Below are 27,920 nucleotides of genomic sequence, written 5' to 3' on the forward strand. Positions count from 1 at the left end.
AGATGAGGGGGCAGAGCTAGGCTGTGCACAAAATGGCTGCCAGGGGGTTTGAACATGAAGTTCACTTTCAGGGGAGGTGTGAAGGTAAAAAGGTTAAGAATCCCTGCTCTAGAGGGAACCTCCTGGTCACTCCATGTCCTGGAAAGCCTGGACCAGTGCTGGGGAGGAGGACTGGTGGGGTGCTGTGAAGGGTGCAGGGAGGAGGTGGGGACTGGAGATGCAGAGTCACTAGCCTACATCCTTGCAAATCTCAGGAGTGTAGCCAAGGCTGCAAAGCTGTGTGGGGATCCCCTAGCACACAGGGACCGTATGGAAGGGGTGAATTTTTTTCCACCCTAGGCAAGTTGTTGAAGCCTCCTCTCTGCAGATCAGGTAACGGGGGGCCAGGGGTTGTTTGAAAGAAAGCAGGAGACAGATTATTATTCAAATAGTTAGATTCACCAAGCCAGCAACAAAGCAACTTTTACAATACCCTACTGGTTACCCAGAAGCCAAAGCACAGCTCCCTTAAAATGTTCTAGGGCTGGGCCCCCAACTAGACAGCCAAGTTAAATATGATGAGGATTACTGAAAATCTTGTTCGTCATTAATAATGTTCTATCAAGCCTAAAGAGTCAGACACGTTACCCACCAGATTAATGATTATGTCATATCTCCCCAACATACATGTTTACAACCAATTCTTTCATTAAGATTTATGAAGTAAGACCACAGAAAGAGTGTTGCAATTAAATACCATTAAGCATACAGAAACGAATGAAGTTCTCCAAGCAGACAGTCCATATAAAGACTTCAAATTCTTCCATGAAGATTAGCAGCATAATTTAGACTGGAGCTCGAGTCTTCAGTCTTGCAATTCAAGCATCCCCTGACCAAGTATAAGCAGATCTGAGATGACAGGATCAGGCCTTAGAGAGCTTTTATAGATTTCTAGCAGGCAGTGGCAGCCTCTTGACATCTTTGATCTTAAGCTTAACTGAATCCTCCACAAGCAGAATACAATGTTATTAAAACACAAAAGGGAATTAATATCCAAAAGTTATATTGTTAACATCTAACAAGCAATATCTAAATATGATTAGTATTTACACTGAATTCTCTAACAATACAGTTTTACATTTCAAAGTTCTAGTCTAACATGGCTATGTTAGATATTTATAGGGAATTGTCTTAATTAACATTCATATACTTTTAAATGTAGGTCACTTAACCTACTAAATGTGTCTTTGGGCAGTGCCACACAGATATACAGTATGGACAGAACCAAAAATTAAAAAATCATGCACCAAAAAAATGATTTTTTTAAAAAAAGATATACATTGTGGCAAACTCCAACTATTCTCCATAAACTACACATTATTGGTAGGTAGTGTTAGCCTCAGAGGCTTGCTGTGGCTCTCCACACAGTATCTTTCTCTTTACTAGAGGTGGAAGCCAGTCTACCAAACCATACTTATCACAGGCTAATTCATAATTTTGGGGTAAAATCCCCTTGGGAGTCCTGATCTCTCTTCTCAAGGCAGATTTTAAAATGTTGTGGGGAAGTTTGGGGGGAACCCAGGCCTTCCCATTACTCTGGGTTATGGCCAAGGGACCCTAGGGCATAGGCAACAGGCAGAGTTACTGTCACTCTCAATCTGGCAGCTTATCTGTGGGCCACTTCCCCGAAGATCCCTCCCAGCACCTTTCCTTTGGTACCTGTTCGTCAGTCCTCTATTCATACCTACACAGTTCCTGCACACATCACTTTCCTATCCTTCACTCTCACCCTCCCCCCACCTTTGCCTGGGAGACACATTTTAAAGTGGCATCACAGGCCTTAATTGGTTGCAGGTGTCTAATCAGCCCTAGCTTCTAGCAAGCTTTAATTGACCCCAGGTGCCTGACTGATTATGCTGCAGTTAGATTTGAGATTTGTTTTTATTTAGGGAAGAGACAATGATTCACCCAAGCCCCAGCTTGTCTTCCCTCCATCAGTGTGTGGAAGCCAGCTTAGGGTTGTCACATATCCTCCCTGCCTGCTCAACACCCAAGGATTGGGTAACTTGGCATGTTAAGCAGTGCATGCATGACAGGCCATCAGCACTGAGGCACTCTCTCTCAACCACATCATATTTACATTCCCTCAGGAGGAATTTTCTGCTGAGGTTTAGTACAGGATGCTCCTCTTCCCCAAATATTTGCAATAGAACTGGCTCCAACCCAACTTTGATGCATCTGTCTGCAAGAGCGATGAGGAGTCCTGTGGCACCTTATAGACTAACTGAAGTGTAGGAGCATAAGCTTTCGTGGGCAAAGACCCACTTCGTCAGATGCATGTAGTGGAAATTTCCAGAGGCAGGAATAAATATGCAGGCCAGGATCAGGCTGGAGATGACGAGGTGGATCCAATCAAGGAGGATGAGGCCCACTTCTAGCAGCTGATCTGGAGGTGTGAATTCCAAGAGAGCAGAAGCTGCTTTTGTAGTTAGCAAGCCATTCACAGTCTTTGTTTAATCCAGAGTTGATTGTGTCAAACTTAAAGATGAACTGTAGCTTAGCAGTTTCTCTTTGAAGTCTGGTCCTGAAGTTTTTTTGCTGCAGGATGGCTACTTTTAGATCTGCAATTGTGTGTCCAGGAAGATTGAAGTGTTCCCCTACAGGTTTTTGTATGTTGCCATTCCTAATATCAGATTTGTGTCCATTGATTCTTTTACGTAGGGACTGTCCTGTTTGGCCGATGTATATAGCAGTGGGGCATTGTTGGCACATGATGGCATATATTACGTTGGTGGATGTGCAGGAGAATGTACCAGTGACAGTATGGCTGATCTGGTTAGGTCCTGTGATGGTGTTGCTGGTGTATATATGTGGGCAGAGTTGGCACCGAGGTTTGTTGCAAGGATTGGTTCCTGAGTTCGAGTTATTATGGTGCGGTATATAGTTGCTGGTGAGAATATGCTTCAGGTTGGCGGGTTGTCTGTGGGCAAGGACCGGCCTACCTCCCAAGGCCTGTGAAAGCGAGGGATCATTGTCCAGGATGGGTCTGCAAGATAAATTCTTTAGTGAAATCCAAGGCTATTAATACAGGGTTGATGCAGAGGACAATCCATAGATCCCTGAATGTTGGGTCAAAGAGTGGGAGAGCAGGAGTCTGAGGGCTCCACCTGGGAGTGTGGGCTCTATGGTGGGCCAAGGATGAGGGGTATGAGATTCAGGCTACAGTAGAGCAAAGAGAATCCCACCAGCTCTCTCTCCTCCAGCTCAGGTGCTGCTGTGAGAGGGAAGAAGAAAGGTACCTTTATTTGCCATGGCAGCTTTGGGGCTGGGACTGCGGGATAGCCAAACATCCTCCCTCAGCCATGACAAGTCTGGTCTAGGACTGAGACCAATGGGTAGAGGCATCTCTCCCCATCACAGCCCTAAGCACTGGAATAGCACTTAATAGGCTGCATGGCAACACAGCTTAAAGGGAACTTAGGTTATAGGGGATTCTAACCTATCTTGATTCTTAGATATTCAATGAAGTTTGTGTTCTGACTGAAGATTTTGCCACAGTCAGAGAAATTAAAGGTTTCTCTCCTGTGTGCATTGTCCTTAATCTAACAATGTCTAAGCTCTGAATGAACTTTTTCCTGCTATCAGAGAAGTTATAGGATTTCTCACCTGTTCTCTGATGTTTAATCAGGTCTGCGCATGGACAGAAGTTTTCCCCACAGACAGAGCAGTTGAAAGTTTCTCTCTGGTGTGAACTTTCCTATGCCTAACAAGGTCTGCACTCTCACTGCAGCTTTGCCCACAGTCAGAGAAGTTATAGGATTTTTCTCCTATGTGGATTGTACGATGACTGTTAAGATTTGAGTGCCTACTGAAACTTTTCCCACAGTCAGAACACACAAAGGGTTTCTCTCCTGTATGGGTTCTCCAATGTGTAACAAGGTGTGAGCTCATACGAAAGCTTTTCCCACACTCAGAGCAGTTGAAGGGTTTCTCTCCTGTGTGGGTTGTCTGATGACTAATAAGACTTGAGGGCCCACTGAAGCTTTTCCCACAGTCAGAGCACTCAAAGGGTTTTTCCCCTGTGTGGATTCTCTGATGTTGAATAAGGTGTGTGTTCTGACTGAAGTTTTTCCCACACTCAAAGCAGTTAAAAGGTTTCTCTCCTGTGTGAGTTCTCTGATGATTAATAAGACTTGAGCGCTGACTGAAGCTTTTCCCACAGTCAAAGCACTCAAAGGGTTTCTCTCCCGTGTGGATTCTCTGATGTTTAATAAGGCTTATGCGCTGACAGAAGTTTTTCCCACACTCAGAGCAGGTGAATGGTTTCTCTCCTGTGTGGGTTCTCCTATGTGTAACAAGGTTTGACATCTGTCTGAAGCTTTTCCCACAGTCAGAGCAGTTATAGGGTGTCTCTTTTGTATGTATTATCTGATGTTTACTAAGACTTGAGTGCTGACTGAAGCACTTTCCACAGTCAGAACAGTTGAAGGGTTTCTCTCCTGTGTGAGTTCTCCGGTGTCTAACAAGACTTGAGTGCCCACTAAAACTCTTCCCACAGTCAGAACAGTCAAAAGGTTTCTCCCCTGTGTGGATTCTCTGATGTTTAATCAGGTGTGTGTTCTGACAGAAGCTTTTCCCACACTCGGAACAGTTATAAGGTTTCTCTCCTGTGTGGATTCTCTGATGACTAATGAGACTTGAACGAACACTGAAACTTTTTCCACAGTAAGGGCAATCAAAGGGTTTCTCCCCTGTGTGGATTCTATGATGTTTAATCAGGACTGAGCGTTGACAGAAGCCTTTCCCACATACAGAGCAGTCATAGGGTTTCTCCCCTGTGTGGATTCTCTGATGTATAGCCAGGTACGTGCTCCCACTGAAGCTTTTCCCACACACAGAGCAGCTGAATGGTTTCTCTCCTGTGTGGATTCTCTTATGTCTAATGAGCTCTGACCTCTGACTGAAGCTTTTCCCACAATCACAGCAGTTGAAGGGTTTCTCTCCAGTATGGATTCTCTGATGAATAATAAGAACGGAGCGCCGACTGAAGCATTTCCCACACACAGAACAGTCAAAGGGTTTCTCCCCTGTATGGATTCTCTGGTGTAAAACAAGGGCTTGTCTCCGTTGGAAGACTTTCCCACACTCATTGCAAGTGTAGGGTGCTTGTTGATGAGGGATTTTCTGTTGAACAGTTTCTGTGTTTCTTTTCACCCCTCTGTTCCCATGACAGGATTTCCCCTGTCCCTCTCCTGGATGGTTTCCCTGCTGCCTTTCTGGGCTATGCTGACTCTGACAGGTCTTTCCCTGCTCAGGTATTTGGGAAACATGTCCTTCAGATCTTCCCAATAGCATCCCGCATGGAGCCACTGGCTCTAGTCCTTCCTGCTGAAGACTCTCCTCATTGTTTTTACTCCCTGTCCCATCACCTGCTGGGACAGAGAGAAAATTCAGGAGTCATTCTCTATGCTGAGCTGAAAGGAAAAATTTGAAAGGAGAATAGAAAAGGGGAGACACAGACAAATAATAGCTGGAAAGGTTGAATAATCATGAGCTGAGTTCATCCTCCTTCCTCACAACCCTTCCTCAGAAGAGAAAATCTGGCTTCCCCACTTCCCCCAAATGAAGTTGAAAACAGGCTAAGGGTTAGTCTTGATGAAAATGCACAAGTGACACTTGCTATGAGGACACAGAAATTGGTTTCTGAGTCAGTTTAGTGGATTACTCACCTGTGTGAATGTGTGATGTTATTAGATTTTAATAGGAACATGCAAATCATTGTTGCACCTACTATTCTGTGTTTGCTCCAAATTCTGTGCAAAGTGGGCCAAGTGAGGTAAGCTTTAGCTTTTGATTTTATTTATGCTACTCATATGCATGTATTAGAGGTTCGGTATGTAAAGTTATGAGTATTGGCGCTCTACTTGTGTTTTAAATGTTTGTGACTGGGAGACAAGCAGCAGTGTTGCTCACCTATTGTGGGCACTCAGTGAATTAATTCACTGTGCTCAGTGAATAGCTATGTTTCATGGACAATGGCCCTTAAGTGTTGCTAACAAACACCTGAGGATATTGCTGCAAACCTACAGACCATCAAATATACCCATGGATGGCTGCCTAAAAAGGACATAGGACAGGTAATTTGATCATGTGGTCAACTCCCTTTTGGGAGATACCTTCAGACAGAACATTGAATTTCCCTCTGCATGGGCAAGGTCATAAAAATATCCCACAGGTTCCTCCATTTTGGTCTTCAGTCCTGCTCTTCACTTCAGACTGAAGTGCTATGAACAGAGGGCCGAGAAGGATTTGTGACCCATCTTAACAAAAGCTGTACTCCAGAAACTTTTAAGACAGCAGTTTACTACATCTCTGCGAAGAGCCTGCATTTACTGGTTTGCCAAGATCTAACCCTCCTGCTCTGGGCCATGCCATCTCCCGGGAGCAGGGGAGGGGTTCTCTCCACTGCACACCTCATGGACCACCTGGCTCAATGCAAACCTTTCCACAGACCACCACTTGTTAATGGAAACTCACCGTTAATTACATAATTACGTCTAAGCAATTTTGCTAGTGCTGTAGGTAGAGAGAATGGTTTAATTTAAATTATTAAACAGACTAAGCTTTTTAACTTTCTCATTTCAGTTTGTCAAACTTCATTTTAAATAAATAAAATATTAATTTAAATACAAAGGTTTCAATGTTTTCTTTATTTATGGCAGGGGGAAGGAAACTTTTTTGGGGTTGGGGGACACTGAACCATAGAAAAATCAGTTTGGCACCACACAAATAAGAAGCAAAAAAACTCCAAACCCCCCCAGCTCTTACTGATATTGCTCCCAACTGAGTCACTTCACTCTTCTGGTGTGCCAGCCCCACAGGGCAAGAGGAAGGGACAGGGAGGACTGAGATTCAGGGTCTCCCATAAGCCAGATTTACTTTTCTGGGGTTCCAGGGTTAGTGGATTTTGGGGTAGGGACAAAAATGAGGGGTTCAGTGTATGGGACAGGACTGCCAGAGAGTAGGATGGGGTGCAGGATCTGGGCAGGAGGTGAGGTGTAGGGGGGTGAGGGTGGGAGGTCTGGGTGGGAGATGGGGTGCAGAAGCAGGCTATGAGCAGGGTGGTTGGCCAGGTGGAAGGGTGCAGGAGCAAGGGAAGGTGGGTTCAAGTCCCCCCTCCCACCCTTGGAGTGACCAGACAGCCAACACAGGATGAGGGATCTGCTGAAGGTAGAGAGGTGGGGTAGGTTCTGGAGTAGAGTAGGGGATAAGGTATCTGCCTGGAGGGTGGTGGGTTCAAGTCCTGCCTACCCTAGGAACAGCGAGACAGCCAGCACAGATGCCTCAGGGATGGAGCTGGCTCCTGCATTAGGAAGGCAAGATAAGGGACCCACTGAAGGTAGGAAGGTGGAGTGAGATCTCCAATGAACTCAGGGATACAGCAGGGATTCACCTGGGGAACACAGGATGGTGAAAGGGTCTTGGCAGAGGTGAGTGAGAGGGGATTGGGGTGCAGGGGTCTGTGCACAAGGGAGGGGTGCTTACCTGGCTTTACCCCCCATTGCTCCCAAGCACCATCCCCACTGCTCCCATTGGCAGGACCAAGAGAGCAGCAGGGAAAGCCTCCAGACAGCATATCACTGCACTGCTGTTCCCTGATGGGAGCTCAGTCCCCCCTCCCCCTCCTCCCCAGCCCACATGGCTGCTCAAGGCTTGTGATCACTGCACAGCCTGGCTCTCCTCCTTCAGCCACTTTTCCAACAGGTTGTCTAGCACTATGTTGATCCAGGGCTGGGCTCATCGGTGGTAGTGCATCAGGGTCACTGGCTTGCACAGCCACAGGCAGAGGGGGCAGCTGAGCATGGCTTGGTCAACACCTTGTCCACTCCCTCAGGACTGCTGAGAGAATTCCTGGGTGGCTTCTTCAGACCCTTCCCACACACCTGATCCACAACCCCTGGCTGCCTGTGTCTGTGTCTGGGTGGGCCCTGCCAGCAGCCCATAACAGATGCTGCTCCTGCAGTTTAGGCTGTGCTGCTTCTCTGGAGTGTGTGGTTGTTGCTGCAACTGAGCTCCCCCTCTGCTGCCTCAGTTCTACTCAGCCAGCAATAGCAGCTTACTTGTGTGATTTCCCAGCCTTCCTTGGGTGCCCAGATCCCCCACCTCCTTCACCTATGTCTGGGTGGAGGTGGCTCAGTTACACACCCTCAGCTGCAGAGAATCATTTTACATCTTGTGGGGTGCATTCCTCACATCTTCAACCAGTCTCCTTGTCAGACCACTGAGTGCTGGGAAGATTCCCCCGTGACATTAAAGGATTGAAATATGAACATATAGGTCACTGTGCTACCACTGTTACACAATTGCAACAAGCCTTGTGCAAAGTGTGTCATTTGCAGTGTCAATGGGAAAGTTCTGATGTGGTGAATATGATTATCCAATTTATATACATCAATTTGAGGTACATCATTTTTGTACCTCAAATTATGAATATGAACCAGGCATGTGTGTTTGAAATATGGTTTCTGCTGGAAGCACAAGGTAGTTTCCATCCAGTCCAGCCAGCACATTGTGAATGGAACATTCAGATTGATGCTCCATCAAGAAAAAACAAATCTCATCTCCCATGGACATTACTCACTATCTGCCCAAAAAGTCCATGGGAATGCCTGCCGTGGCTCATCAGAGCAGCCATGGGCATGTGACTAGCTTATGTGACAATACACTCCATCTAGCCCCTGTGCTTTTCAATTCACAGTGCTGGAACAATTAATTCCTCTCCACCTGTGTTCCTTGTAAGGTACAGCCACATGCAGCCAAGCAAGTGAGATTCACACACCAGCCAGCTGATCAGCAGAGAGCACATGCTGCTAGCTTTGCATGGACATGCCTCTCCCACCACCTTGCACCATACTTATGCCAACCGTACATCCCGGAAAAGCCAGGACAGTCTTGAATTTAAATACTCTGTCCTGATGTTCCCATCAAATAGCAAAATGTCCTGGAAAGCCCTGCTGGAGGAGCAGCAAGCTGGAAATGACTCAGTATACTGCCATTTCCCTCCCCCAGCTGGCAGAACTCACAGAGAATCATCCCCTAGTGTGCGGCTCAGCAGCCACAGTCTTTCTCTGCCCTCCCCACAGATCATGTAGGCGGCTGCCTGCCTTGGCACTGTGCCAGAGGGCAGCTAGGGTGGCTTCTGGACTTCCCTGCATTCCAGCACACCACCCAGTGAGCCTCCGCCACCCCCTAACCCACCACTTTGGGCTGCATAGCCTCCTCTCTTCCCCCGCAGGACTGATTCTGTTATGCGGGGCCCCTGGTCCAGCTGTGCAGCCTTCTCCTCAACATGTGCAGGCAACCACTTATTTTTTGTTACAATGGCCACCAAAGCCACTCCCAGATCTCGGCACTTGGGCTGCTGAGTCTTGGGCTGCTGAGTCTCGACACAGGGCCTGGCTGGTGAGATGGCACCCCTTCGGAGCATACTCAGGCTCAGCAAGTGCACTCCGTGCACTGCCACTCTCTCTTCCCCACCCTTTACTGGGGGAGCAGGAGCGCATGGAGCTGCTCATTCTGCTGCTCTGTCTGAACCAGTCTGCCAGGATTGGGGCTTTCTTCACACACACCCCTCCCCCGCCATGCCTCTGAGCAGGAAGCCAGAGTTGGTACTGCAACCTCGCAGCTGCAAAAGCTCCCCGCTATGTGTGTATGAGCCTGAGCTCCCTGCCCTCTCCCCACCCCACTAGAGGAACAGCAGCCCACTGTCCAGAAACTTTCCATAACATAAGAGGGCGCAAAGCCAGGTAAACATTCCCCCTCATATCTGGACCTCTGCACCCCAATCTCCTTCACTGGCTACCCTCCCGCCACCAAGACCCTGCACTCCCAGCTTGCTCTGACACCATTCCTTGTACTTGCACCCTCCTCCTGGCCAGACACCCTACTCCCAGCTTACTCCTGTACCCTACCTCCTTGCCAGACACCTACCCCCACCTTGCTCCTGTTCCCTCCACCTGGCTAGACACCCATGCTGCCTTACCACCCACCCAGACCTCACAACCGCTCCTTCTTCTGCACCCCAACTCTCTCCCAGATCATGTACCCCTATTCCTATCCCACTCACTGGCAGCCTTATACTGCCCACTGAACCCCTCCTTTTTTCCCTATCCCAGAGCCTAAGGAGGCCCATAAAATCCACTAATTCCAGAACCCCAGAAAAGTAAATCAGGCCTACAGGAAGTCCTTTCCCCTCGTCCTGTGGGACTGGAGCACCAGAGGAGTGAGATGTCTCAGTTGGGAGCCACATTAGTGAGGGTTGGGGGTTTTGGGAGGAATTTTTTTGCTTCGCACTTGTGTGAACCCCAACTGATTTTTCTGTGGGTCAATGACCCCCAACCCAGAAAAGGTTCCCCACCCCTGCCATAAATAAAACATTGAAATCTTTTGTGTTGGATATAAATTAATATTTTACTTTATTTAAAATGAAGTTTGATAAACTAACATGATAATATTAAAACACTTAATATTAATATTATATTAATTTAATAATTTAAATTAAACCCATCTCCCTAGCTGCAGCACTAGCAAAACAGCTCAGGCATAATTATGTAATTAACGGTGAGTGTCCATTATCAACTGGTGGTTCGTGGAAAGATTTACATGGAGCCAAGTGGTTCACAGGCAAAAAAGTTTGAGAACCACTAAAATAGAGGCACCTCTGGTGTCATGAATAGGAGGAGTGCTGACCAGCACCCAGTGACTAAGGGGTTAACTCAGGTACCTAGCAAAGATGTAAGCCAGAGGGCCGAGAGAACCAATTGAGATAGAAGGTTGAAATTTGAATTGGATATATTCCCTGCCTGTTTTTATTGTGTGGGAGAGTTAAACCAGGAATTGAGAGAGACAGAATCATTTAAACCCAGGCAGAACTACCACGAACCCCCATGGAATTCAGGGCATGAGAGTTGACTGAACAAAGAGAAAATTAGAAGCAAGTACAAGGGAAATGTGAATCCAGTTGTGTTCAGGGTAATTTTTCTTTATTTTGTGGTTTGGTTTGACCTGCTCTGTGATTCTATGCCTTCCCTCCCCCTTTACCATCAAAGGATTGTGCCAAGTTTTTTTCTCTGTTTTGTTTTCCTTAGTTGCTCTGTAACATCTAGCATCCAAGTATGTTTTATCAAGTTTGTCTTTTGTTTTGTAATAAAAATCACTTATTTTAAGGTGATGATTTGATTCTTGTGTTCTTGAAGGTCTGTGTGTATCTGCATGCATGCCTCTGACTGAGACTACATCTAGACTGCAAGCTTCTTTCAAAAGAAGTTTTTTGAGAAGAGATCTTCTAGAAATTTTTTTTGAAAGAGAGCATCTACACAGCAAAAGCACATTGAAAAAGCAATCATATATAAGGCCACCTGGAACCAGTTCAGGCATGGCATTAAGTCAACAGTTGCTTCTGAGTGCTGTTGCCTAAGGCTAGCTGAGAGATGCGCTTAAAGGGACCCCCCTGGACATCTGTTTCTTTGCTTCTGCTACTTGCTTGCCTACCTCTCTGAAGGACAGCAAAGCATTAGCAGTGCGTGGTCCGGTTGCCCAGCTTTTGGACGCCACAGCATTCTTCATGACACAGAGCCGGAGCTGCCCCATGCCATGTAACGGCCCCACACTGCCATGCTGCAGTTTCTGCAGCAGTTTGTGCATGCTGGCTTCATGGACCTGCATGAGCTTGACACTGAACTCATCCTTAAGATCCTCTTCCTCTGTGCAGGAGCAAGACCCATGCAACTGCACCCAACAGTGGAGAGACATTTTTGGAGGCTGGACACCAGTTCTGACTGGTGGGACTGGCTGGTTATGGAGTGGTGGGATGACCAGCAGTGGCTCCAAAACTTCCACATGTGCAAGGCCACCTTTTTGAAGCTGTGTGCCTGGTTTGCCCCTACCCTCCAACAATGCAACACCCACCTGCAGCATGCTATCCCCTTGAAGAAGCGGGTTGCCATCACCATCTGGAAGCTTGCCACCCCAGTCAGCTACTGGTCAGTGGGCAACCAGTTCGGCATGGGGAGGTCCATCATCAAAACCCTCCTTATGGAGGTAAGGCACTCTTGGGCTGCAGCATCTGTGTGGGGGGAGGGGGAGTCCTGGAAAGGGGTACCCTAGCAAAAGGATACAGGAGTGGGTTGGGGGGAAGCTCCATCCCCAGGAAGTTGTGCTGTCCCGCTCTTACACAGCCCTGCTGCTGGGGAGCGACCTGATAGGGGGTGGCTCCTGGGTTGTCTGGAGAAGGGGACAGATACCTCCCAAGGCTCAAGCACTCTCATTCTCTGTTTTGTGTGTTTGTCTCCTTCTGCATGTTGTGAGGGCCATCAACTCCATCCTGCTGCACAGGATCATCCGCCTGGGACACCTGGATCCAATCATCACAGGATTTGCTGTCCTGGGGTTCCCTAACTGCGGTGAAGCAATCAATGGAACCCACATCCCAATCCGTGCACCACATCATCGAGCAGCTCAATACGTAAACCGCAAGAGCTACTTCTCAATGGCATTGCAGGCCCTGGTCGACCACTGTGAACAGTTCACAGACATTTTTGTCGGGTGGTCGGGCAGGGCACGTGATGCCCGAGTCTTTAGAAACTGTAGCCTGTACCACAAGCTGGAGGTGGGCACGTTCTTCCCCCACCTTGACTTTGGGGTCGGGGACATGCAGATGCCACTGTGCATCATGGGGGATGTCGCCTACCCCCATATTCTGTGGCTGATGAAGGTGTACACAGGCCACCTGGACCCCAGCAGGGACCAATTCAATATCCACCTCAGTGAGGCCCAAATCTAGGTGGAGTGTGCCTTCAAGCACCTCAAGGCATGATTCAGGTGCCTCTTGAAGGAGCACTTGAGGGAGCATGACATCCCCAAGGTGGTGTTGGTGTGTTGTGTCCTCCACAACATTATGAAGAAGGGGGAGGTCTTCCTACTGCAGTGGGAGGCAGAGGCCAGCCATGAAGAGAGGGCCTTCGAGCAGCTGTGTTTAACTGCCATCTTCTAAGCCCATCAGTTGGGGATGCGCATCTGGGAGGCCCTGAGGGAAAGTAACTCAGTAACTCTCCCCAGGGCCTCCCCACTAGGAGCCTGTGCCTTGCTCCACTATCCCTTTCCCACCACAACCCCTCCCTTCCCCTCTTCCCTTCAGTCTCAACACACCTGTTTTGATTTTAACAAAACAATCTTTGTATTTTTATTTCAATAAAATAAACTGGGGAGGAAGGGGGCTGAGAACTTGGAGGGGGGAGAAATGAGTGGGGCTCAGTGCTGGGACTGGCATGAGGGGCGGCTGGAAGTGCCACCTCGGGTCAAGGAACCTCAACAAACTTGGGGTTGATGGAATCTGGGACAAGCAGGGGGATACCATGAAGGGGGGGGCTGGAGGCAGGGATGACGGGGGCAGAGGAAAGGGGCATAGGCATAGCAGGGGTGGGAGCAGAGGTATTACTTGGGAGGCAGGGGGAATATGCATAGCAGGAGGGCAGAAGGGTGGAAGGCAGGAGCAAGGAGAGCAGCTGGGTGTGCCATCATTTCACACATGATGGCATACATGTTGTCACCCTGCCACACAGGCTGGTCCCACATGCCGCTCCACCACTCAGCATTCTCCCGGACCTTATGAGCCAGGGCCTGCTGCATGTTGCACAGGATGCCTACATGCTGTTTCAGGAGGTTCACCCCTCAGCAATGCCTGGTCTGGCTGTGGAGAATAGAGGGAGAGGCGGTCAGTCATCCATGCAGAAACTGTCCCTGAGGCCATGCCCTCCTCTGTGAGCAGTGACCAACAGTCCTTGGCCCAGAGGACAGGGATGTCCCAGGAGCAAGGCCATGTGTGGCCTGCACAGCAGCCCTGCCACACCAAGTGCCCAGGGCACCATGCTGCCCACTCCCCTCTGTCCCCCATAGACAAGCACACAAGGGAAGTGTACAGCCACAGTGGGTTCCCATGGGTGGGAGAGGGGCCTGGAGCAGCCTGGCCCTCCTTTGGGCCTGCGCACACACCTGCATCTTCTCAGGGTATATGAGGTCATGCACGCACCCTTATGCCAAGTTTGCTTCCAGTGGTGGATGGTGATGGCAGGGCATCCTCCCCAGGGGCCAGACGTGTGTGTGGCTTCCCGAGTCTGTGAACAGGATCCTGGGAGTGCTCCGGGACTGCCTCTGGAGGCTTTGTAGCAGTCTGGTGCTGCACATGCTTCCACATGCCCTGAAAGAATATGATGCCCAGGCCAAGAAGGCCAAGTGACAGTCGCACCCCCTCCCCTCTGTGCCCGCCTCCCCCGCCCTGTGTGTGTGTAAAACTGAGAGCTCTCACCTGATGATCTCTTCATGCAGTCAGAGAATGCCTGTGACACGTCCAGGCCCTGGGATACCAGTTCGAGGGTCAGCATCACAGTGCTGGCCGTGTCTTCCTCCATCTGGCCTGCTGTCCTTCATCCTCCTCCTCCACAGTGAGCTCAGCGTGGGCAACAGGTGTCTCAAGCCCCAAGTCTACCACCATGGGTGGGGAAAGGGCTCCCCCCCCAGGATCTGGTGGAGCTTCTGGTAGCAGGGGCAGGAATGGGGTCCTGACCCAGAGTGAGAACTGTGCTCCCTGGCCTGGCCCTGGCAGAACTCTTTAACTTTACTCCAGACCTGTTCCAAGGTCCAAGGGGGAGTGTCCCCTCTCTGCCAGGGCTTTGGCCATGCACCCATAGATGTCGGTGTTATCAGCACTGGGGGCGAAGATCATTCAGGGTCTCCTCCTCCCCCCTTAGCCTGAGGAGGGACAGGATCTCTGGTCTGGACTATGAGGGCGCATACCATTTGCTACTCTTGGCAGCGTCCTGAGAGCCCTGCTGTTCCTCCCTGTGAAGGTCAGGGGAATTTTGGGGGGCTTCTGGCTTGACCATGAATGGCAATGCCTGTGGCAGAGAGCCACACAGTCAGGTGCTGCTCCCAGGGCCAGCTTCCTGCCACAAGGCTTGTCCAGGGTACATGCAGCTTTAAGAGCTGGCAGAAGACAGGAACTATAAAGTTGTGATTAGTTTGGACAGTGTCCACCAGGTTAGCTATTTCTGGAGGCCTCTTCTTTTGGGGAAAAAAAAGCCTCTTCCACAAACATACACACCTTTTTCCGAAAGAGCTCTTTCAGAAAACGGCTTCTCTCTCATAGAAAGAGGTTTACTGCTGTCAGAAAATCCCCTCCATTCTTTAGACTTTCTGTCGAAAGAACAGAATAGTAGTGTGGACGTAAGGATAGTTTTTCCGGAAAAACAGCCATTTTCTGGAAAAATGCTGCAGTGTAGACATACCATGAGGGGCCAGCTACTAGACCCTGAGGGGTCAACTCCCCCTCCGGAGCAACCCCTGTCCACCGCAGGCTGGACTTCCAACAGAGAAAGGCAGCTCCACACACAAGTGCAGTCCCTGCCTGCAGGGACCCTGGGTCTCCCACCGACAGGGGCTACTCTGAACAAGAGCAAACCCTGTCTGTAATGGCCCCCCTGCAGGGCTAAAACAGCCCCCAGTTAATTGGAATTGGTAAGAATCATCCATTAAGTGGACTAAGGACATTGTCCCATGAAATTGTGGGATAGTTCTGAATGACTCTCAGGCCCTTAGTCAAATGCAAAGTAATAGGGTTCAGATCCTGGATCTCATCTTGAATTGAGGTTGAACCCTTAGGGCTGCAGTCTCATCACAGGACCCTACGTCTGGGGCCCGGGTTAATGCAATTGCAGTATAGTTGCATGAGGCCCTACTATGGGTCCAAACCGATCTCTTTGGATAGAAGATGGTAGAAAGAGTTCTTACAGGGGTCACATGACACCCTTTACTTTCAATCATGTGTCCATCTTGACCCCAGAAGTACTACCCACAGACTTCCTGTGGTAGGTGGGCAGGGCCTAGGTAATGGGATCAAGGGGCATGGCTAAAGTGTCCCCATTTTTGGTTGAGAAAATATGGTTACCATAACCATACTGTAGCTGCTCCTGGGAGGGACTTTCCTGATAGCTATGTGTAGCGTGCGCATGAGAGAGAGAGAGAGTGAGTGAGTGAGTGAGTGAGTGAGTGAGTGAGTGAGTGTGTGTGTGTGTGTCAGTGTTGATGTCAGGGTGTCCCCTGCCCCTGTACCTCAACTCTGCAGAGCAAGGGAGAGAAGACACAGCCTGGCTCAGAATTCTGAGTTGCTGTCATTTGAACATTTCTCCAGCACTGAGTGTAATTGACTCAGCTACTCTTTTAAATACCTATACTGAATCTGAGATTTCCCCAGCAGCCAGCTCACACTGTCTCTCTCTCCCTTCCTCTGTTCGCTGAGCAAGGGGAGGGGAAACAACAGGGCACAGGGACAGAGCTTGCTGTGTCGTAAGGAAACAGCTCATTGGGTTTCTCAGAAACTTGCCCAGCAGCAGCCACCACACACACAGACTCCTCTGTTCCTCTCTCACACACACAACCTGTCTGCATCACCCACAAAGACACCCACTGTCACACACACACACACTCTCTCTCTCTCTCTCTCTCTCTCTCTATGGGTGCGTCTAGACTGGCAAGCAGCCGCTTTTGCGCAAAAACTTGCTAGCTGTCTACACTGGCCGCTTGAATTTGCGCAAGAGCACTGACTCTGTAATGTACAAAATCAGTGCTTCTTGCACAAATACTTTCACTCCTGCTCGGGAAAAAGCCCTCTTGTGCAAGAATACTTGCTCAAGAGGGCCAGTGTAGACAGGGAAGAATTGTTTTGCACAAAAAAGCCCCGATGGCTAAAATGGCCACGGATGCTTTTGCGCAAAAGCACTTTTTGTGCAAAAGCATCCTTGCCAATCTAGACAGACGTGCTTTTGCAGAAATACTTTCAACGGAAAAACTTTTCCGTTAAAAGTATTTTCGCAAAATCATGCCAGTCTAGACGCAGACACTGTGTGTGTTTTATACACAGTGGAGACTTTTAAAAAGTATCTATGAAATCCAGGGGATTTGTTTCTACCTGTGGTGCACAAGAGCATGTGTCAGTGCACACAACAACATGCATTCCACACATGGATGAAAAAAATAGAAGGAATCCTGCTGTTCACATGCTAAAGAGATATAAAAGCAGAGGTGGGCAAAAGGGCCTCTGCAAGCCGGATTTGGCCTGCCAAGCAGGGTGATACGACCCACAGGGGTCCTGCTGCTCTCCCCTCCCCAGGCCAATCAGGACCTGGGAGTAGGGGGGGAAAGCACACAATGTTTCCTCCGCCCTGCCAGGAGCAGGCGGCGCTTTAAAGTGCCACGCACTCCTGGCAGAACAGGGGGAGACTTCTCACGCTCCCCCGTCCTCAAGCCCTGATTGGCCTGGGGGTGGGGGGAGCACACAAAGTTTCCTCCGCTCTACCCCAGTTCTGCGAGGAGCGCATGGCACTTAGAAGTGCCACATGCTCCTGGCAGGGCAGGAGGAAGCTTCACATGTTCTCAGGCCCTGATTGGCCTGGGGAGCACGGAAACTCTTCCTAATGCCAGGGCACGGTGCTTAGTGGGAAGGAGCGGACAAAGGGGCTCCCTTACCCCCAGATTATGACTGGGGAAGCCCGAAGCATCCTGGCCCCACTCCTTCCGGTATGGCCTGGCAAAAAATTATTGCCCGTCCCTGCATAAAAGGATAGAACAACTCCATTTGGCCTCTTCCCTGCACTGATCTCCAGACTATGGATGTATACTAATGGGAGCATTCTAACCAAAGGACAGAGGACCTTCCAGTCTTTTGGAAGCAACCAGAAATTCAACAAGCCAACAGTTTATTGCATCATTGGTTCAAACCTGATGCAGAAACATTGAAATGTGGGCTTGTATTTTATTGCTTTCTGCAGTTGTAACCCTCACCTCTCTCTCTTCTCTTGCAGAAACCTTTAGACATCACAGAATAAAGAATTGGCAACCATGTTATATTTGGATAACATCTGAATTATTTATTGACCTGGATATATGGCTGGTCCTTTAGCAGCAGAAGAACCTTTGGTTAACGAAACTGGTTTTAAATCATAACCACTAATTAAGTCTAGCATCTGGATGAAATAAAGGGCGAGTTTTCAACACCACTCTTCAGTGCAGGACAGCACAGCTTCACAGATGATTAATCAGCCCTACCCAGTGAGAGGCTCAGAGCTCTGTGCAGAGCTCACTGACTGGGTGTGGATGATTAATCACCTGTGATGCTACACAGCTTAGAGCAGAGGTGGGCAAAAGCCTCTTGGCAGGCAAAATCTGCTCCACCCAGGGCTTTGATCCAGCCCAGAGGAAGTTCCAGGCCCTGCCCCCTAGTGCAGGGGTCAGCAACCTACATGTGCTAATTTTCAGTACGGGGGAGGAAGCTCAGCCCCAGCACTCCTCCCCCACGCAGCTGCTGGAGAATGCTCCCTCCTCCCTGCAGCAGGTTAGGCTACCATGGGAGGAGGCAGCACTGGGGCTGAGGCTCATCAGTGATGCCTCAGTAGGGACAAGGGTGCCGTAGCCATACGGTCCGGGGCCAGCCCTGGAGGCATCACTTCTGTGGCCACATGGCCCAGGGCCACGTGTCTGCTGCAGCAGGTCTGCTGGCCTCTGGGACCAGCCCGAGGCTGCATGTCCGCAGCAGCGCCTTCAGCCTCCAGGGCTGGCCCCAGGGCTGCGTGGCTGTTGCAGCAGCAGGACCTCCCTCCAGAGCATCCGGGACAGCATGACTGAAGCCTTTGTTACAAGAGGACACGAAGATAGGTAAGGTTACTCCCTCATGCCCAGACTTCCCCCATCCTAATCCCCTCACTCCTCCCCCAAGCTTGCTTTCACACCCTCCCTTGTTCCTGTACCCTCGCTCCTGGACACACACTGCATCCTCCCTTAGTCCCACTCCCTCCACCTGGCCAGACACCCTACTCCCAGCCTGCTTCTGAACCCTACCTCCCTCCCAGATCCTGCACCCCATCCCTATCCTACTTTCTGGAAGCCCTGTCTCGCACGCTCTACCCCTCATCTTTGTCCCTACCCCAGAGCCTAAGGAGAGCCATAAAATCCAGTAACTCAAACTCCAGAAAAGTAAATCTGGTCTATGGGAAGCCCTGAACCTCCCCATCCCTTCTCCTCACCTCTGGTGCCCCAGCCTCACAGGAAGTGAGGTGTCTTAGTTGGGGGCCATGTCAGTGAAGGTTCGGGGATTTTGGAGAAGGTTTTTTGCTTCTTACTTGGGTGGTTTCCAACGGATTTTTCTGTGGTTCAGTGACCCTCAACCCCAAAAGGGTTCTCCACCCCACCATAAATAAAGGAAACGTTGAAACCTTTTGTGTTGGACATATTTTACTTTATTTAAAATGAAGTTTGATAAACTAACATGAGAAAGTTAAAATGCTTAATCTGTTTCATAAATGTAAATTAAACCATTCTCACTAGCTGCAGCTGGTTCAGAAAATAAGATCACCGTACTCAACCTGCCCTTGCCTCTCTTCCTCACTCCGTCCCCCGGCACACAGATCCTTGAATAAGTTAAACCTCAGAACACCACTTCTGAAAGGTTGCCAACCCTTGCACTAAAAGGTATAATCTGCATCTTAATTTATTTAATAATGAAGCTGCTGTAGATAGGACTATTTTTTACTTTAAAAAGTATCACCAGCACTCGGACCTGTATAACGAGGCAAATAAGTCAAATCCCAGCACTGCACCTCTGAAAGGGCTCACAGCTTTCAGTCCCACTGGCCCATTGCCTGGAAACTGCACAGGAGGTGCCCTTTCAACTGCTTCTATTCAAAGGGCTTGAGCCTGCCAGGCAACAGGTTAGCAGCAGGGGCAGGTGCTGCCAGCCATGTTATGTGAATTCTAAGCCTTCACTTAGAACTCTGGGAGGACTCTGGCCCCCAGCACCTTCCCATCTGCTCCAGGTCCTTTCCATTGGCCAGAAGTCAGGAGGCAGGGCCCCCAGGCCAAGCAAAACTTCTGGCAGGGTAGTTCTCAATTCTACCCCTTCTGCCCGCGACTCCACCTCTTGTGATTGGCCCATGGCTACTTCTGAAATTTGTGTAGTGGCCCCCCCTTCCAAAATTATTGCCCACCCCTGGATTAGCGGGAACACTGCTAGCCTTTCCTTTCCAGATTGACCAATCTCTGAGTGGCCCTGTGAGATGTGCTCCTGGTGGTCAACACGGGCGCCTGAAACCAGCTAGAGCTTCGTCACACTCTGGCAAAGCCCTCAGAAGGGCTCTGTGTGATGCCCACTAACCAATCTACAGCAACAATGGCTGATCATGCAGCACTACTACACGTTCTGGGATGTCCTTGCTATGAACTAGGCAGAGCCCCTGGGCAGTGTGTGGCTCCTTCTGTCATGGAGGCAGGCTGGGCGCACCCTGCTGGAGAAGTGGAACCTCCATGTCCTGAGGAATTGGTGCTCAGAATCACTATTCAGCATGGACTCTTTGGTCACAGCACTGTGAAGCACCAGTGTAAATGCATCCCCAAGGCTGTGAGCTACTCCCCTCCTGAAGGTGGTTTATCTAGACCAGGGGTCGTCAACCCTTTCAGAAGTGGTGTACCCAGATTTAACTTATTCACTTCTATTTATGGATCTGTGTGCTCAGGGGAGGAGACAGAGGCAGGCTGGGTATAGTTACCATATTTTCTGAACCAGCTACGGCTAGGTAGAATGGTTTAATTTAAATTAAATAGATTAAGAGTTTTAACTCATGTTTCAGAGGAATAGCTGTGTAAGTCTGTAAAAACTAGTCTTGCAGCACCTTAGAGATTAACAAAAATGTAGATAGTATCATAAGCTTTTGTGGGCACAAAAAGCTCATGATACTGTCTACATTTTTGTTAGTCTCTAAAGTGCTGCAGGACTATTTGTTTTGTTAAGTTTTAACATAATGTTAGTTTATCAAACTTCATTTTAGATAAAGTAAAATATTAATTTATGTCCAACACAAAAGATTTCAATGTTTTCTTTATTTATGGCAGAAGTGGGCAACCTTTTTTGGGTCGGGGCCATAGACCCACAGAAAAATCTGTTGGGGACCACACAAATGAGAAGCAAAACAACAAAAATCCCCAAACCTCACTGATGTGTCCCCCAACTGACATACCTCATTCTTCTGGCCTCACTGGGTAAGGGAAAAGGACGAGGGGGGCCAGGGGGACTGAGGTTCAGGACTTCCCATAGGCCAGATTTACTTTTCTGGGTTTCCGGAGTTAGTGGATTTGGTGGACCTCCTTAGGCTCCGGGATGGGGACAAAAATGAGAGGCTCAATGTGTGGGATAGGGCTGCCAGAGAGTGGGATATGGATGCAGGAACTGGGTGGGAGGTGGGATGTAAGGTGGGTGAGGAAAGCAGGGTCTAGAAGGGAGTCTGGCAGTGGGAGTGGGTGTGGGGTGGGGGTACAAGAAGGAGTTGGAAGGGGGTTGGGAGAGTAATGCAGAAAAGGTGAGAAGGTGACAATGCAGCCAAATAGCTAACTGGGGAGAGAGTCAAAGAAGTGGGAAGTGAAGGAAAGTGCAGCTTCTGCAAAGTAAAATGATATGCCCCCTCACATCTTCCTTCTGCTCCAGCTTCACTCCCTACAGCACATGATGCCCCGCAACCTGATCCCTTGCATTGCCCATTCACCTCAGTATAACCCCTGCCCCCATATCCTCCTTCACCCCTCCTACCTCCACATCCCTGTACCTCTAGTGTGCACAATGGCAGGGCAGTATGCTGGGACCCACAGTCCCCCAGGAGTAGCGCAGGGCCAAGGAGAGGCTTGGGGGGGGGGGGGGGGACAGACAGAGTCACTTCCCTGCCGTGCCCAGCCCTTTGCTGGGGTACACCCCTCACCTGCAGGCTGCTGCTCTGGGGCAGGTGGAGCCCAGGGCTGGTTCCAGCCCAGCCAGGTGCAACAGGGTGCTGGGGAAGGGGCTCCCCGTTCTTCTGCACTCTCCCTGTGGGGAGCAGCCCAGGCATCCCACAGAGGCAGCAGCTTGTGACTGGCTGCCCAGCCCAGGATCTGCAGAGTGGCTCCAGCCCCACCCCCTCCTGAAGCAGAGCCTGTAAAGGGGGAGGGAGAGGAAAGGGGTTAACCCTTTTAGCTCCTGGGAACTACATGCACAGGCTCGGCAGCGGCAGCCCCAGAGACAAGAAGCCCAGTGTATGATCATGCCACCCGCACACCTACACACCCATGCCTCCCTCATCTCTGTTTGCCCTTCCAGCAGGAAGCTGGAGCTGGTTCTCTAGCCCAGTTTTTCTCAAATAGTGGTACGAGTACATTTAGGAGTACTCGAGAGAAGTCTGGAGGGTACGTCAACAACTGAAATTTGGAGAAAAATGATTTTTTTTTAAGTTTTACAGCGCTTTATTATTTTTGTACTTTTTACAGCCAAAAATTTCATCATCTGCCCAGCTATGATTAAGCTGTTTAAACAAGTGTGTTGCAATAGTTGAAAAAAATTGTGTGTCAGAAAACTGTAGGTACTGGGAATACTTATAATTTTTTTAAAGGGATGCTTTATTTCAAAAAAAAAAAAAAAAAAAAAAAAAAAAAAAAAAAAAAAGGTGGAGAAACACTGCTCTAGCCTGCAGCTGCTTGGCAAATGCAAAGCTCCAGCTCCTGCCTAGGGGGGAGGCGGGGTGTTGAGCCACACATGCCACTCAAAATAAGTGACATGTGTGCCGTAGATTGCTGACCCCTGGTCTAGGGCATCAGAAGAGTTCTCTCCCAGCCCTCTTGTCACAACCACGCTGCCGAGTTAAAGTGCTGCTGTAAACAAAACCTGAAAGAATAAATGCATGAAAGCAACTTCTTAAAGTAATCCAATCACAACAAACCACAGAGCTATTTTTTTTCACCTGGCATTGTGGGTGCACCACTCAGAAGGTCACTAGAACAGAAAGACTGAAGTGTTTATTCAGTTTGTTCACTGTAGGCTTGCCAGCGATTCAGAGCCTGATCCTGCACTTGTTAAACTTCATCTGCACTTTAAAAATACTCCACCTTCTCAGAACACTACAAAGAGCACAGATTATTAACACGTCTCTACAAAAGCATCTTAAGTGCTTTACAATAAAAAAAAGTCCAAATCAGACCCTGAATTGAATTCTGATAATGTACAATCCCTCAGCCCTTTGTACCTCTCTGCTCTGGATCTTTATCCCTCTCATCAAACTACCTCTTAGCCCAGGCTTTCTAACATTTCCCACCAGATGTCCACCAGCAGTAAACTGAAACACACCTTGGCCAAGTGCAAGCACTTCTGTGCCAGCTGATAGATGACAAATCTGTTGGCCTAGAACTGCAGAGAATTCACTGTTTTGGATTTGCTCTATAATTCTAACAGTGGAAAACAGAGAGGGCCCCACGATACTCCCTCCTTATCACATAATTATGAACAGGGCTCAACAATTAGGGCAATCTACTCGCCCGCAGCAAGTAGATTTTAGCCCAGTGCGGCCGCGCAGTGAGGTCAGCGCATGCGCAGCGTGCCAAGCCACACAGCTGGCGAGCTCACTGCCGCTTTTCATAATCAGGGCTTGACGTCTGAAATATACCAGGAATATCATCAACAGTCAGGTGGTAATTACCAGCTCTTCATCCCAGCCTAATAGTTGCCTCAACAAGAGAAGGGAAGATGAGCTTGAATTGACCTCAATCTGACATTAATGAGACAACGAAATTTCCCCAGCACCCCAATTCCCACGTAGCTGCATCCCCTCTTCAGTTGCCCAGAATGACAGCAATCCACTCAAAATCTTGGTACCCTACCCCCTGTGCTGCCTGCTCCCCCTCAGCATAGTCTGAGCCTGGGATAGAGTGCAGTCTCTCCCCGGCATCAGCAGCTGCAGCCCAGCTGGGGCTGTGATGCCCAAAACCAAGGCTATTAAGAGGCGTAACTGACTAATCATGTAGTTGATACTATTTGTATCAACTACACAATTAATCAATAAGGGAAGGTGCTCTGTCCCAGCTCGTGCCAGTCCAGGAGCTACCACCACCAGGGTTCTGCAGCTTAAATATAGTAGGACCCAGGTTCGCAGGAGCCACCCAGCTCCTACTACATTTAAACTGCAGAGCCACAGCGGGGGTAGGCCCCATAGCAGGATGAGTTGGGATCACTGCAGCTCTGCATTTTAAATATAGTAAGAGCCAAGTGGCTATTACTACGTTTAAAATGCAGAGCCTCAGCTGTCCCAGACTGGCGCAAGCTGGGATTGACCTGGGCATGCTCAATCCCAGCTCACGCAGGGAGCTGGGCCTCCCCATGGGCACGGGCTGCTGCCATGAAACAGCCCCTGTTCACAGTGGCTGGAGCTAGCCCCAAAGAGGAGCTACTACAAGAACAGCCTCTTCCCACGGCCAGCCCGAGTCCACTGTGGGCAGAGGCTGCTGCTACCCCCTGCAGTGCGGCGGGGGGGGGGGGGGAGAACAGCTGGCACCACAGAGACGGTGCTGGGGGAAAGAGATGGTGCTCCCCCCAGCACCTGCTCCTGTTTCTCTCCAACTTTGCTCCTCTGATACACAGGCAGCAAGGGGGGGACGGGGGGGACGGAGAGGTAATCAAGTAGTCAACTCAGCTACCTGATGAGTAGACAGCTACCCAATAAGCCTAAGCTTAACTACTCACTTATAACCCTACCCCAAACTCCCCATCTCCACCTCATCCCACTGTCCTCCTACCCTCTGCCTATTTCTCTCAATATACCCCCCACCCCTCACTTTATTCCACTACCTCTGCAGGATCCAGGAGACACCTCATTAATGGAACCCCACCAGCGTGGCTCTACTCATTAGGTGTGTGGCCCTTCAGACCCTCATGTGCAGCTGCCCAGGCAGACACTTTAGAGGGAACAAAGGCGGCACTTAGGGAACAGCGGAAGCAGTAGAACAATCCAGCAAAGGAAGGGCTGCCTGAAAAAGCAGCTACCACAGCACAGCCCATGCAGGGTTTCAGAGCAGCTCCCACCAGCAGGAGGCATCAGCAGCAGCTAACCCAGCAACCCAACGGGCTTCTGTTTCTGCCCCCACAGAGCAGCACTGATCTCAGCAGCAGCTTGCCATGAACTCACCAGAAGGCCCTGTGCTCCCTTCATTCATCAACCCACTTTAGCGACTGACACAACAGAAGCACCATTCTGCTGGCGGGCCAGAGGGATTTCTAAGGAAAGGGAAAAAAAGATGAGGAATAAATGGGCAGTGGCAGAATGGAGAGGGACAAATAGAGGAATCCCCCCCTAGGGCCACTTTCATAGTCTTGTGGTCTTATATCTGCCTCCACTATCTCCCAGTTTTCTGATACCATGAGCAACTTGCTGTCCTCCCTCTGACAAGTCTTCTCTAAAATCTCTGAGAGCTGCAGAGATCTCCTCAGCTCCTGAAAGCTGGTCTCTGCAACCAGATCTGCCCCATATCCTGAGGGTGGAGACCTCCTGCTTGAACTCCTTTAGCACAACCTCCATCCTGTGGCACAGGGGCTGGAGGTTCCTTTGGATGGTGTCACCAAGACCTGCCTCTGGGACACCCAAGTCAGTGACCTTCTGGACTATGGCTGGAGCCCAGGGTGGACCCCAGTGTGCTTGCCCAGGATATAGCACTCCCAACTCAACCACGTCTTCCATAGTGTGCTCCGAGAGGTAAAGGCTGCCCTGTCCCCTGCCTCTATGGCTGTTCTCAGGCAGTGTTTTCCACCTGCCTGTATCACCAGGCTCGCTAGAGCTTGATGTCAGGTCCCTGCCACATCAGCTCCCACCCATTGCTCTGAACCTCCCATTTCAGATAACTCTGAGAATTTCTGTCTCACCCCCAGAGAAGCTCTGCACACTCACACTGCCCCCAGTCATTCCCCTGGGCCAGTGTTCTACCCAGATACACATAGGCTGAATATGCTGCCTCCTCTTAAAGAGAGGCCAGCCTGTGTTCCGCCATCATTCCATGGCCCAGCAGGAATTAGAGATGGCTGGGAAGAGCGAAGCAAGGTCATGTAGCTGACTCCCTTTTCAGCTTTCCCTGGCACTTGTTTGTTCTAGGCAAGAGGGAGTCCCAGAGCTCAGGCCTGTCTGTATCTGGAGTGTTCCAGGTTACAGCCCCTGTTCTGCCTCCTCCAGAACCTCTTTTTGAGACTCTAGCTGCACTTTTGCATTCACATTTGTATGGACTCACTGCCCACATTTGTCTCCACAAGTCTTCAAGCTTCTTTGTTGGCGTCTTTCTCATTCTAGTAAAGGCAACCACGTATCACTGCAGGACGAGGGCACAGCAGGGAATGTATTCTGTGACTTAGATCAGTAAGATTGCATCTTAAGGCACATGTTATTCCAGAACCTGTTGGGGCTCTTGTACATTTCAAAGGAGGAATGTGGAAATGCCTATCGACGGGTTGAGTAGTCAAAAACTACCCAATAAACAAATGCTTATTGGATAGTTGATTAGTCTTTAACCTCCTTACACTAAGTACCAGCTAACCATGTAAGCACATTCCAGATGAGTAAAGAGGATTCAGAACACACCGATCTCTGCAGTACCTGCAAACACACACTCCTAAGAGATGTCAGAGGAACATACTGACCCTTGTGCAAATCGGGGGGGGAGGGCGAAGGGGGGGAGAGAGACAGGAGGGGGGATGAGGGTATAATGGATACAGATGTTTTGTTCTAACAAACGGGAACAAGGAAAAGGGAAGTAGCAACACCCAGAGTGCAATGTTCACCTTGTTTGTGTTAATATATGAAAGGAGAAGTCACACAAGGGACATGTTGGTGTTTGGCTGAAAAGCAGTGTTCTGGTTGCTAACTGAGCAGGTACCATTATTGGAGGTATTATCTTACTATACCTGTGCCTAAGGAGCTGAATTACTAGTCTGCTCCTTCAACAACAAGCCTGTCCGAGCACCTTAGTTCCCAAATGGAGCCTGTGCCTTTCTTTAGCAATAACCCTGAGCTGTGCTGCATGGGCAAGCCGCACACTCTGCCAGTGCAGCTGGCATCAGAGCTCTGACAAGAGCCGCCCTGAGCAGCTCTAACAACACACTGCAGCACTAGCAGCAATTCATATGGCACTGCAGTCATTACAGGAAACAAAGCTTATCAGTCACAGCAAGACCTGGGACCTCCAGGACACCACTGTGCTATCGGGGTGTTTATGTGGAGCTGATCATCTCCCCTAATTAATGTATTTGTCTTTCACCAGCCCTGTGAAACAGGGACATGCTATAATGCCTATTTTGGGGACTGGGGCACAGACAGTCTAAGTCACTTGCCCAAAGTGTCTTCACGTTTAAGCACTACCGCAATACACCCCATAAAGCACTCGTACAGCTTGAATTGCCTCATCAACCCTCCCTCAGCCCCAACACCACAGGCAGGAACCAGCATGTCACAAAGATTAGCCACAGCCAGGAAAGGACTCTGGGAACTGCACCGTCCTTCCAGGGTCCTGCAGGCACTAACAGCATCCAGATCCAACACCAGAACTCAGCCACCTGCCATTCCTGCCTGAGCATTTCCACAGATACCTCCAGCCAAGGCAGAACAAGGGCAAGATGGTGGGGAAGCACATTGAGTATGGGAAGAGCCATTATGTCATGTGCCTGAACCTGCTTTCCCTGGGAGGTTCTCACACAGAAGAGGTGTCTCACACAGAAGCCAGCACTATTGGGGCTGATATTTCTGACATTGGAACCTGAACCAAACTCAGCCAAGTGGCTCCAGACCCAACCCAGCTTCTGATACCTAAGGGGACAGGAATCCTTACCCAGCCAGTTGAGAGACTCATAATTCTCCTGCATCACATCCTGCAGAGGGCTCCCTGACCCAGGTCCAGTAGAGCCCATTCCTCCTCAATGAAATGCACAGTCACGTCTTCAAAGGACACTGGCTCCACCACAACAATTTTCTTTGCCTGTTTCTTCATGGATGAGCTGGAGCAACACATGGGTGTTC

The 27,920-nt window shown here is 49.5% G+C and overlaps 2 protein-coding genes across 10 annotated transcripts in view; both read right to left on the reverse strand.

The window, feature by feature from the left end:
• The window catches only part of LOC102461324 (uncharacterized), a 150,336-nt gene extending 122,469 nt beyond the window's left edge, over nt 1–27,867 (reverse strand). Inside the window, exon 1 of the mRNA XM_075912497.1 lies at nt 27,733–27,867. The gene's annotated coding sequence lies outside the window, so the exon portion shown is untranslated. The remainder of the gene's footprint in view (nt 1–27,732) is intronic.
• On the reverse strand, nt 681–27,873 carry LOC142821495 (uncharacterized). Of its 9 annotated transcripts, XM_075912594.1 has the most exons (5): nt 27,733–27,749; nt 25,053–25,141; nt 14,066–15,228; nt 11,947–13,726; nt 681–5,408 (listed from the first exon to the last, which is right to left on the reverse strand). In XM_075912594.1, the coding sequence occupies exon 5, from the start codon at nt 5,332–5,334 to the stop codon at nt 3,664–3,666; it is 1,671 nt and encodes a 556-aa protein (XP_075768709.1). In that variant the 5' UTR covers nt 5,335–5,408; nt 11,947–13,726; nt 14,066–15,228; nt 25,053–25,141; nt 27,733–27,749; the 3' UTR covers nt 681–3,663. The 9 variants fall into 9 exon arrangements, with proteins under 9 accessions (XP_075768709.1, XP_075768711.1, XP_075768708.1 ...); XM_075912596.1 differs by lacking the exon at nt 25,053–25,141 and having other exon boundaries at nt 11,947–13,722; nt 27,733–27,872; XM_075912593.1 differs by lacking the exon at nt 25,053–25,141 and having other exon boundaries at nt 27,733–27,872.
• Nucleotides 27,874–27,920: the final 47 nt, after the last annotated feature.

This window comes from Pelodiscus sinensis, chromosome 31, assembly GCF_049634645.1.
Source record: "Pelodiscus sinensis isolate JC-2024 chromosome 31, ASM4963464v1, whole genome shotgun sequence".
Classification (NCBI taxonomy): domain Eukaryota; kingdom Metazoa; phylum Chordata; order Testudines; family Trionychidae; genus Pelodiscus; species Pelodiscus sinensis.

What these genes read in the sequence shown, in the direction of transcription:
- LOC142821495 (XM_075912589.1), bottom strand. Translation starts at nt 27,811, where the DNA reads ATGGGCTCTACTGGACCTGGGTCAGGGAGCCCTCTGCAGGATGTGATG. An exon ending in TGAGTCTCTCAACTGGCTGG is followed by an intron (nt 5,412 to 27,732) that starts GTAAGGATTCCT and finishes TCTCTGTCCCAG; the next exon opens with CAGGTGATGGGACAGGGAGT.